The sequence below is a fragment of the Eurypyga helias genome, unplaced genomic scaffold (assembly GCF_000690775.1).
Source record: "Eurypyga helias isolate BGI_N326 unplaced genomic scaffold, ASM69077v1 scaffold5517, whole genome shotgun sequence".
In the NCBI taxonomy this organism is placed as follows: domain Eukaryota; kingdom Metazoa; phylum Chordata; class Aves; order Eurypygiformes; family Eurypygidae; genus Eurypyga; species Eurypyga helias.
Genome location: NW_010263613.1, coordinates 113,996 through 125,866, shown reverse-complemented (window position 1 = coordinate 125,866; position 11,871 = coordinate 113,996). Strand labels below are relative to the sequence as shown.

General features: G+C 40.5%; 1 protein-coding gene across 1 annotated transcript in view; it reads left to right on the top strand.

Annotated features, from left to right (window-relative positions):
* The window catches only part of LAMA1 (laminin, alpha 1), a gene marked incomplete at its 5' end in the record, with an annotated part of 69,809 nt that extends 62,011 nt beyond the window's left edge, over positions 1 to 7,798 (top strand). Inside the window, 5 exon segments of the mRNA XM_010156098.1 lie at positions 2,422 to 2,580; positions 3,629 to 3,782; positions 4,388 to 4,521; positions 5,612 to 5,834; positions 7,505 to 7,798. Of these exon segments, the coding sequence (XP_010154400.1) occupies positions 2,422 to 2,580; positions 3,629 to 3,782; positions 4,388 to 4,521; positions 5,612 to 5,834; positions 7,505 to 7,665 (831 nt within the window).
* Between the last annotated feature and the right edge of the window lie 4,073 nt (positions 7,799 to 11,871).

The following is an 11,871-nucleotide window of genomic DNA, read 5'->3' as shown; positions in this document are numbered from 1 at the left end:
GAAGGACTTGGGAGTACTGGTTGATGAGAAGCTCAGCATGATGCAGCAATGTGTGCTCACAGGACCAACTGTATCCTGAGCTGTGTCAAAAAAACCCATGGCCAGCAGGTTGAGGGAGGGGATTCTCCCCCTGTACTCTGCTCTCAAAAGACCCCGCCTGGAGTACTGTGTCCAGCTGTGGAGCCCTCAGCATAAGGCTACTGACTGGTTAGAGCGAGTCCAGAGGGGGCCACGAAGATGCTTAGAGGGCTGGAGCACCTCTGCTATGGGGACAGGCTGAGAGAGTTGGGCTTGTTCAGCCTGGAGAAGAGAAGGCTCTGGGGAGACCTTATAGCACCTTCCAGTTCCTGAAGGGGCTACAAGGAAGCTGGGAGGGAACTTTTTACAAGGGCCTGTAGTGACAGGACAAAGGGTAACAGGTTTAAATTGAAAGAGGGGAGGTTTAGATTATAGATATAAAGAAGTTGTTCTTCACAGAGAGGGTGGTGAGGCACTGGAGCAGGTTGCCCAGAGAAGCTGTGGATGCCCCATCCCTGGAAGTGTTCAAGGCCAGGCTGGATGAGGGTTTGAGCAACCTGGTCTCGTGGAAGGTGTCCCTGCCCATGGCAGGGGAGTTGGAACTAGATGATTTTTGAGGCCCCTTCCAACCTAAACCATTCTGTGCATTGATTCCTGCATCCAGCATATGTCAAGTATCTCAGAGTTTTTAGAAATAAAATAGTTCACCAACTATGGTCACCTTCACCAGAGAAGAACCTAACAGAAAGGTCTAGAAACTATTGTCTTTCCATGCACTACATCACCAAAGACCTGCAACTGAGTATGTGACAGGGTGAAAGAGATTTGTGGGTGCAGAGTTTCTCCTTTCTTCCACTTATCACTGAATACCTGAACATGTCATAGCAGCTAGTGCTGACAGGGCAGCACTCTCTTTTCTTTCCTTGACTGATGCAACGTGAGAAAGATAGACATTTGGAATGAATGGGGACTGCATAGGGAGGACTTGGCATAAGGAGAGTTTGAGGAGAAATTATGGCTGTAGCTTTAAGGTGTCACGTAGCATTCAGGGCCACCTGTACCAAGACTGTGTCATCCTCTATTGACCCAGCTCCTCTGAGCAACCCACCTGCTGCTGGCTCTGTCTTTGTGAGAAATGATTGTGATGTCTGAATGAGTTATAAAAGCAACTCTGACCACATTACTTTTTTTAACACATGCAAGGATGACACTATTAGTCCTGCTAAACTTCCCTTATCCATACGTGAAGGCTTAAGTCCAGGAAGTGACTTCTGTGGACAGAGTGATTGATGATACAAAAATGCCATGTCCCCTAGGTGCCTTGGGAATCGGCAAAGTTATTTTTGCTTTTCATATATAATCAGCAGAAGAAAAACCAGCAAAAACTAACAAAGAAAGCAAATGTGAACTTCTGTCAGAGAAAGATATTACAGTTAAGCTCTGATGCCTACCCTGAAAAGAAGAACACTTCAGGATTTACAACTGCATGTTTAAAATTATACTCACGCAAAACTCATACTCGCACTATCCACTTTTCAAAAGGTGAACAGATTCCATATGAGAGCTGAACTACCTTGACTACCCAAGACATAAAAACCTGAGCTTGAATCTTTTATTTTTTTTTTTTTTTGGAGATGAGGGCTGAGTCACACCACTTCACAGCTGGGGATGATTATTGCAGTAGCTCTACAATCAATTTAAGCTAATATGCATTGCTGCCTGAAGAAGCACTTGTTTCCATTCTCTGCCATCTGCTTCTATCACCCTGCTGTACCACTTTATCCCCTTAGCAACCCACATGTTCCTGAAACCTCACACTGAACCTGGTCAGGATTCTGAATGTGGCTAACAGTAACCAAGGAATAAGAAGTGGCTGGGTGACTTCCAAGTCCCTCGCCTTCATGTGAGTCATTGCTTTAGTGCAAGGAAGGTACAGGGGCATGATTGAACTGGTAAGCTTTTTGGTCATAGCGAATTCAGCACTGCCCATCATAAAATTACAGCGTAGGAGTGTGCACAGCAGAGAGCTAAGACAGCTCAGCTGGTGGGCAGCACAGTAATCGCAGGAGACCAGCAGAGTACTCCCCTCTTCAAACTCGGCGATGTGCTCACATCCTAAGGCAATAAACGCGTGGTTTTAAGTAATGATGGTTAAGAAACTGCGAAACTCACGCAGGACAAGATGCAATCATTGTGAGCCCTTGGGGAGGCAAGGAGGCAGTTTAGCTCTTCAGTTGCGCTCTGAAATGGCCTCAGCCTCCCAGTGAATTTTGAGAGGATGCCTCAGTATGTCACAGCAATGGAACCACTAAGAAGTTGTCTTGCTTACTTCTGTGGCAAGCGATGCCTGGGTAACTGATTCAGCTTACTGATTCATGTTTGCATGCTCTCATTTTTTTCCAGATAAAGACGGAATACGTTAAAAGAAAAGGCATAATCATTGTGGACAGACAGGAACCGGCAGCAGTCAGTGCTCTGGGAGACGGTAGCACTTTGGATGTGGAGGGGAAGCTATACGTGGGAGGAGTCCCCTTAGACTACGTGCCAAAGAATCTTGGAAATGTAAGAAGGTTTAGGGTGGTGGGATGTCTAATATTTTGCAATACTAGAATGAGTATACTGCATCAAATCCATCTAATTCAGTATCCCATCTCTGATGGGCAAAAAAGAAGTACTTTGGGAAAGAAACAACAAAGAAGGTAATGACCTTTTACCAGATAAATCTTTCCAGCTTTCTGTGGTTTAGCGATTCTGGCTAGAGCTTGTATCCTCGTGTTTTAGTAATAGCCCTTAACAGTTTTTTTTCTTCTATCAATCTCTGTTAAAAATTGATAAAGAATATAAATTCCTGTGTTTCATAATATAAGATAAAAATACGACCTAGAAACTCAGGTATTTTGGCACCTAAGTCCTATTGCATTCAGATAGGAATTAGCTGCCTTAAATATCTCTGAAAGGCTGGGTTTAGCTGCCTGAAATGCATAAACACTTGCATAAACACTCCTTAAACATTCATTTAGAGAGTAGTTTTTTGTCACCTTCCTCCTTGTGCAGCCCGTTGTCTCAGGGAGGATTCTGGTGATGATAGCAATGTTTCTCAATTCCCAGGCATGCTTTCTTCACCCACGCTTTTTCATTCGATAATGGGGCTAACAAATATTTTAATACTTTGAACCTACAATTTCTGAAAATATTACTAAGAGCAGTAAGCAATTCTAATGAATCTTTTTTCTGGATAGAGCTCTGGTGATCTATACTTGCAGAATGTCTTACAAAATCTTGATTTACTTTTTAATTTGCTGAAGTGTGTTTGGAATGTCTTTAGTTGTTGTGGGTATCCCTGCTCGCATTCAGGCAAATACAATTCTTCCTATAGGTTATAGAGAGGGAATACGGTGTTTCTGAACAATGTTTATTGTGACTCTAAGACATTATGTGCATTTGTAACTTTATATAAGCAAATGTAATAGATGGAAATGTAATTATATAAATGTTTTAGATCCTGCTGTGTTTTGTCCAGATAATTTTTTGTTTATACCATCAGGTGAATTGCTAAGAGCATTGCAGTGGTTTGTATTACACATTAACTCTGATATTTCAATATGCTTAGGTGACTCACAGTATTCCTGCCTGCATTGGTAGTATGACAATTAACAGCAAGCAACTGGACGACGAGAGCCCTGTCTCCATCTTTGCTGTGAATAAATGCTACGTAACAGTGCAGGAAGGTACTTTCTTTGATGGGAGTGGCTTTGCTGCCCTTGGTAAGTGTCATTAAATGAAAGCAGTACCTTCCTGAATTGATGTTAATGAAAATGCACTCTTTCTAGTTCTTGCTGGAACTGTGTGTCGTTAATTGACTCCTCACACACAGAGTGCATGCCCTGCATATGTATTTCTAACTGAGTCCCTTTACTCTGTACATCCAGAAGTGGCCATTTCTGTAAAGGGCTGTCTTCCACAAATGAAAAAGCTAATGATTCTAGCACGGGGAAAGAAATGAACTATTTCTTTGTTCAGCTACGAATATCCATGTTCATGATGTAAAGTTAAGGTTTGTTAAAGACTATGGAGACAGAAGACATAGGATATTTGTGAAGTAACATGAAAGATTACATTAATATGTGTTCTTTACCATTTCTTACAAATAAGATAGAATGTATTAAATCTCAATTAACAAAAGAAAACTTTTTTGGGAATCTACCTTTTCCAGTATAAAGTGTGAATCTTGACCTTGGAGAACTTGCTTTTCAGAAGTTCCACAAAGTCCTGTCCTGGCAGGGTAATTAATAAATTTTATAGGACCTTTATGTATGTATTGTACTGTGTGTTACAAGTCTTCTATTTTAAACTTATTTTTTCTTTTCAGTCAGAGAAGGCTACAAAGTCCGATCTGACGTGAACATCACACTGGAGTTTCGTACGACGGCGGTGCACGGTGTTCTCCTTGGGGTCAGCAGTGCTAAGGTTGATGCCATTGGACTGGAGATTGTAAATGGCAAGGTACACGGCCCTGCTCTGGCACACTCATTTTGTGCGGCTGGCTTAAAACTGGGAGGCTAGAACTGTTGGGTAGCACTAAATAGACACCAGTGAAATGGGATGGGGGCAAAATGTCGCAGCTAAATCCCCACAGAACTAATATGGGACAGACTTCAGTCTCAAAGTTTCTCATCATCAACATATGATAAAATGAAAGATTAGCAGAATTCGCTGGAAAATTTTTCCTTTTTAATTAGTGTAATTTATGCTAGTCTGCAGCCACTGTGACCTTCTGTACCACGTGCCTTGTCTGTTAGATCAAATATACATGTTTCTTGTAGCTTAAGACTTTTTCTGCCATAGAGATACACTTGTCCTTGATAAACATATTATTGCATGTACAAAGCATCCTGTTTTGTAATCTCTTCTTCAATATTCATGAGCGACTAACTCTCTGCTTCTACTGGACATTATGCTTCATAAACCTTTTAACAATCAATACACAGTTCTCCACTCATCTCCTGCATAAAAAATGTATACTTGATTGCTCTTAAGTATTTCCTTTTCTCAGAAATAGCTCATTTTTAATTCAAAACTTCCTAGATAGAGACAGTGTTAAATACCACTGTTTCTGTGGGACATACTTTATCAGTTAATATCTACTTATTAATCCTCACCACAGAGTTGAGGAAATGTCTACTGCTTTGAAAAATAAGTACATGAAATAAATCAATATATGCATTGGCAATGACAAGTGCTTTCAGTCCAATCTCTTCTTCAGTTAGACACAGTGGATATTCTTTCAGATCTCGAGTCTCAGATTTTATGAGAAAATGACTTGATTTGGATTTGTAAGAAGCACTGAAATCCCAAGTGATGCATACCAAGCTAACACAATGGACCACTGCATGGATAGATCTAGGTCTTTTAGATTTTAAAGATACTCCAATATGGACACACTCTCTCCATCAAAGTAAACATTAGCTTTGCATAATTACCAAACATTTATTAAAAAGGAAATCTCTGCACCGGCATGATTGTGCTTTTATCTAGGCAAATTAGTTTGTGTATCTTACTTTATATCTTTATTGGCATCTGACTGTTTATACAGGTTTTATTCCATGTCAACAACGGAGCTGGCAGAATAACAGCTACATATGAACCAAGAGGCACAAATAGTTTGTGTGATGGAAAATGGCACAAGCTTCAAGCAAACAAAAGCAAACACCGCATTTCACTGATAATTGATGGGAATTTGGTTCAAACTGATAATCCCTACATCCAGTCAACATCTGCAGATACAAACAATCCCATTTATGTTGGAGGCTATCCTGGTAGGTACAATAATATTTCTCTTTCCTTCTCTTCCTCCTGCTCTCTCTCTCACAAGAATGACTCTTAACATATGTGTGCTCTCTCTTCCCTCCCTGCCCCTTCCCCTCAGTCCCTTTATCTGATTTATGAAATTCATGTATATATCATAGTTACCATTTTCCACATTGTCACTGAGATTACAGCGCATTAATATTTGTGTATACTGTCTTTGTGAAGGACTGCATTTAGCTGCTGAGTGTGTTGGCAAGATCAACGGAACTCCTATCACTTTTCCTACACAAACCTGCTCCTTAGTGTCTGAGCAGGATTTCCTCCACATGGTTTGCCTTTCACAGTCTCTCTGACTTCACAATGTCCCTGCCTTGTATGTTGAGGTGTGGTTCTCTTCCAGTCAAATTGATATTAAGGCTTTTCTTCACATTCATCTAAGTAAGGTTCCATAGTGCTCGGCTTTGCTTTACTTCTGCCGATGTTTCGTGTCAGAGGCTGTGCAGGCAGACGTCAAGCTGCTGCAGATGAACATAGATTTCCTTTGGTGTGTGCAAATTCCCTTCTGAAGTAACTGTCGGTCAGTCTTACTATGATGGTAATTGAAAAAAAAGATAGTAACACAGATATATATAATTGAATTGCATTTCAATTAAGTTGTGCAACTCATTAGTTGATCATGTGAGCCAAGAAAATGTATTCATTAAGAGGAATGAATTTTGAGTATCACGAGTTTGGCCTTTTTGCAGACATACTTTTTAATGAACGCATCACTACTGAGAGTGAGTAGGCTTCGTATGGTTTTGAGTATCTTGTGCTTTTAAACATGGCATAAAATGTCCATACGCATTTGTTACTGAAACAGCTGTAACAGTTTCCAATCAGACACTTCCTTTTTTGTGAAAACAGAGTGATGAGGTCTGAAGGGCAAACTCAGATTTTAAATATTTGGAAAGCTTTAGGAATAATAGCTTGAAATGTTAGAGAGCCTTCTGCTAGACAAGGTTCTGGTGCTTTATGAGAAAAGGATTAATGCTAATTAACCAGATCTTAATCAATATTTGGTGTTCCTCAAATACTGCAATGGCCTTAACAGCATCTTGTGAACATTTTAAAAAGTGTTTTACATAGGTAATGTGATACTAATTGTTCTTTCAGTGCTCCATCTGTAAAGATTAGTGTTCATAGAGAAGAGAGATATTCTTCAGTTTAGTTGAGTACTGCCGAAATGGAATGAATTGATGCACAAGTTGTATGGAAAAAAGAGCTGGACTCCACCAACCTCATGTTTTAGTTTGCCAGTGGAGTCCATGACTGTGTATAGCTCAGCTGTTGCTTCATATTCTGCCAGTTTCAATTTTGACTTGGAAGATACCTGTGTAGAGTGGCTCCCTGCTCTCTTTCTCTCCCCCCTCTTTTCCCCCATTGTCCCCTGGGACAAATTATTTCTGCAAACTCTGCACAAGTTATCCCAGCGTGTGGCTTATGCTTGAAGGCAGCAGTGATTGTCCATGGTGGGATGTCCCAGATCATCCAGACATGAATGGAACTTGGTGCTCCTCAGCTGTTGGTTTCATCTCTCATTTGTGAGGGAGGGGAAGCAGTTGAATAATGACCTGGATCTTTGTATTGTTTCAGTTCACTGGAAATAGATTCTACATATTTCACATTTGTTTTCCAGCTGATGTGAAGCAAAACTGCCTCACGAGCAAGAGCTCGTTCCATGGATGTTTGAGGAACCTCGTGTTGACCAAGGGCCAACAGGCAGAATTGTTTGACTTCAGCAGAGCTTTTGACCTGCGCGGTGTCTTTCCTCATTCTTGCCCTGGGGCTGAGCACTGAATGCATCAAAGCCTGTCTGGACTGAGAGAGGTGTTTTTTTTGTTGATCTGTTATTTTTTTTTATTCTCATTTCGTAATGAAAAGAAGAATTGGTGAGAGCCTGCATCTCTTTGATTTTCTGGTTGCTTTCCAACTCAGGTCTTTTATTTTTTTTTTGTCGGAAGCGCTATGCCTGCATTTTAACTAAAAGGTTTTAAACAACAAATACCTCTACTACAACATTAATTAATTGGGTATTTTTCTTTGGGGAATTTTTATTAATCAGTGTTTACAGTATGTTTTCTTTTGATTGCTTGACAGTATTTCATTTTATTGTGTGTTGGTTGTTTTATAAAAAGGTAATAATTTCGGACCAGAAAATAAAACTACAATAAACTGTGCGTAATTTCATGTAGTTCAGTTCTCCATACCTTTCCATTTGAAGAAAAAGAGCCAGGAAGTGAAAAGTACAAGCAGATAGAGTCCAGCAGAGGGAGCAGGAGACTACAGGCATAATTTTTCAGGTCATGGATTCAAAGTCTAAAGAATAGAATTTTCTTATTTATACTTTATGTGATAGATTCAATCCCCTTTCCTTCTGCCTTCATATCCAGTGCTGCTGACCCCTATTATGACCTCCTGACATTGTCTAAGAGGTTTATGTTACCATTTATGCTTTCATGTAATCAGCTGCAAGATGAGCAGCAACTCCACAGCACAGAGATGCAGATGTACAAGTTGAAAACGGGGAGGTTTAGATTAGATATCAGGAAGAAGTTCTTCACAGAGAGGATGGTGAGGCACTGGAACAGGTTGCCCAGAGATGTTGTGGATGCCCCATCCCTGGAAGTGTTCAAGGCCAGGCTGGATGTGGCTTTGAGCAACCTGGTCTAGTGGAAGGTGTCCCTGCCCATGGCAGGGGGGGTGGGACTAGATGGTCTTTAAGGTCCCTTCCAACCCAAACCATTCTATGATTCTATGATTCTGTGTAATGTGCTGGTGAAGAAACAGTTTGTGTCTGGCTTGGGAACAACTATGTATTTTGGCAGTGAGAACTAATGCATCTTTCTTGGGCAAACAGTATTGCTTACAGGACACTGGGAAGGACCTTTAGTGCTCTGCGATTCCTAATTCACAGGCCAGTCAGCAGTTCTGTCTTTACCTTTTCCTAATGTGCCTGCCTCTGTTTCTAAAATGAGGCTTCCAGTTGTGCCTGAGCCAGGTCTGGGGCACACACACGCAATCTGACTGGAGTAAGGACATCCATGCATCAACTGGCCAGATCACTGAGCACTGACAAACGTGTCTCGTACTTGAAAACGCACCTATAGTAAACATAGTTCTTCACAAGTCACTTCCATCTCCTTTTTTCTCTTTGAATGAGCAGTATTTTTGTTTGCTCCTTGCAGTTTTGTTTGGCTTTTACTGTGTATCTTTACAATTCATTCTAAAGTCAGTTTTTCTCTATGTATTTCATACTAGTTCAAGAAATACTGTCTCAAATGAAACCCCAAAAGGAGTTTGCCATTGATTTCAATGAGGCAGGATTCCAAGCAGTGCCATTATACCTTGCATTGAGGTAGTCCAAGAGCTCCTGGAGCAAGGATGACAGAATGTGCTCCTATGTGTAGTAGCTGTTCGGGTGCTATTAACAACAGATTTGCTTTTAAGGACAGGATCACCACCGCTTTTTGCAGTTTCTGTCACCTGCTTCTATCCGAAACCCACGTGTTTAGATGTGAAGAGCTTTCTTTGTTGGTATTGTTTTTATTTTTGACATGGGTACAATATGCTGGACACATTCTGCTGTACAAACAGACTTACATGTGGGCTTACTTCAACAAAACATACAACACAATGAGGAGTGTGAGGGAAACGTACATACAAACATTTTGCTTTGATTAGTGACATTGTATTATTTTCCAGACAAGACACACGTTAATGGAAAGCCATTGAAAAGTAAAAACTGAAACACAGTATGTTTGTATTTGTTACCTATTAACCCCAAGTTCTGACCTCATAAGGTTCACATTACAAGCAGTAATTGAGGAAACAGGGTTTGGATAAAATTTCGTCCATATCCTGAAATGTCTTTTAATTTATTTTTTTAAATATGTTTTTTGTTAATTTCCAAATCTTGCCCCATAGAAGAAGAAACATTTTATCAATGTAAAGACTAGTGGAAAGGTAAAATTATTAAAAAAAAGCTTTGAAGTATTAAATCTCTAAGCCAAAATACTTTTTTCCTGGAGAAGGCAGAGTGAGGTAGTTAATATTATACGGGAGACACTGACACATTTGCACACACGCACACGTTCTAATGACATTAGCTGCATGAACAGGTTAGAGCATTCCAGTCTGTTCCCGATACCTACTTCCTGCAATAATCTCTCTCTATGTGTTGATCTGCAAAATACTGTCTTTGTAGAACCATGGAGTACGTAAATGCTTGAGGCATCTTCCAAGTTTGCTGAGTAAGTTATTCCCTGCTTACTACTACTTTCTTATTAACAGCTTTCCACATATGTTGCTTTTTGTTAGGTGACAATGCTATCATAACTTCGTTTTGACTTCAACTGCTGTTAGGAAGAAAATCCCAGGTACCTCCACCAGCATTTTGAAATAAAAGGCTAAAGTTGAGACCTCATATTAAAAAATGTTGTAGAGGTTCAGTTTGCTGCATATTAAATCAAGTCAGTGTACCACAACAACACAAAACAACTTAATGTGTAACAGGATTAACCACAGTACACATGGGTCATTAGGTCCATTTGTATCAAAAAAGAATTTTGCCATTCTGTTTCAGAGACAGCAGGTATTTGGCCATGCTGTAGTCCGGGCACCGTACATACAATCTAGTTCATCTGCTAATATGCATGTCTTATAAAGTTACAGGCAATTTTAGGATAAAACAAATGTTCACAGGATGGATTTCATTACATCGAATTTGGCTTTCCTAAGTTGTGAAGTGGTAAAAGGTGAAAGTCTTCCAAAATCCCCTTGTATCCTGTACAGAACACAGTGAGATCTATTTCAGAAGTAGTTTTGATGCAGTCCTCATTTCAGGGTCCAGAACACGCTGGGCAAGTTACTGTGTGAGCACACAGCGCTTCCCCTTGCATGGCCATGGAGAGCACAGAGTGAAGTGAGTGGGCATGACGGACGAGGTCAAAGCGTTTGTCTGAAAGTACTGTAGAAGGTTATCTCATTTGCTACGATGTTTCAAACTCTTTAGTTAATGTTCAGGCTTTCTGTAGAGTCGTAAAAGCTCTTTCATTGGCTATAAATACAAAGCTGCTCAGCGTTTATATGATGCTCTTCGTATTCAAAGCACTTTCCACATAAAATCCCTTTGCTGAGTTCATCCTTCCTATAGATGGATGTTTATAACTCCTGTGCTGCTCAGGGAGTTGCTTGGCTGCATCTGAGAGCAGAATTTAACTCCTCTAACTCTCTTGTTGCTGTTATAGGAAAGTACTTGTCCTGTTTTACGGCTAGAAGAAAAGGGCAGCATTGTATAAGGAGTTGTCCGTTGGCACAGAGGGAACTAAAGGGAATCGGGAGCAAGCCGCTTGACAAAATGTTTATGCTTAGTCCTATGAACAAAACACAGGTCTACTATCTCTTACATACTTAAAATAAATAGTTGTCAAGATAAGCAGCATATTTCATAATACAACTGTCCTGGTCCTTTCCTGGCTGCAACTATGCGTCCATTAGTGTTAGGAAAAAAGGAAGGTTTAAGAATTCACTTTTTAAAAGAAAATGAAAGGATTATGTTGCTAAATTTTATCTTTTTTTTATCTCAAGAAGGTAAGAAAGAAAGGCGGGCTCTGTCCTCTGTAGGCATTATTGTTGCTGGTGAAATTACTGATTCAGTGTTTGTCTCTTTCACTGAACACTAACAATGAAAGGTAAGTAGTGGAGAACACGATTAGCTTTGAATCAGAAGCAGGGTTTCTAGAACGCACAAACCTTCATGGCACAGGCTTGGCAGAGCATCACAAATTACAGGCTTTCTCTGCAGGACAGCCTACTTGGTGTTCACCTGGAGGACTTGGTTCAGAACGCTTTTACGTTGCTGCCTGGTAAACAGAGCACGGGTTTCTGCCTCATCTGTGTGTCCAGATCAGGAAGAACAAAACCCGCTGCTCAAACTGTGGGTGAATTCGTTGTGCGCTATCGTCATCCAGTGACAGGGACATTGCAGTGAAGTTGAAGGCATTA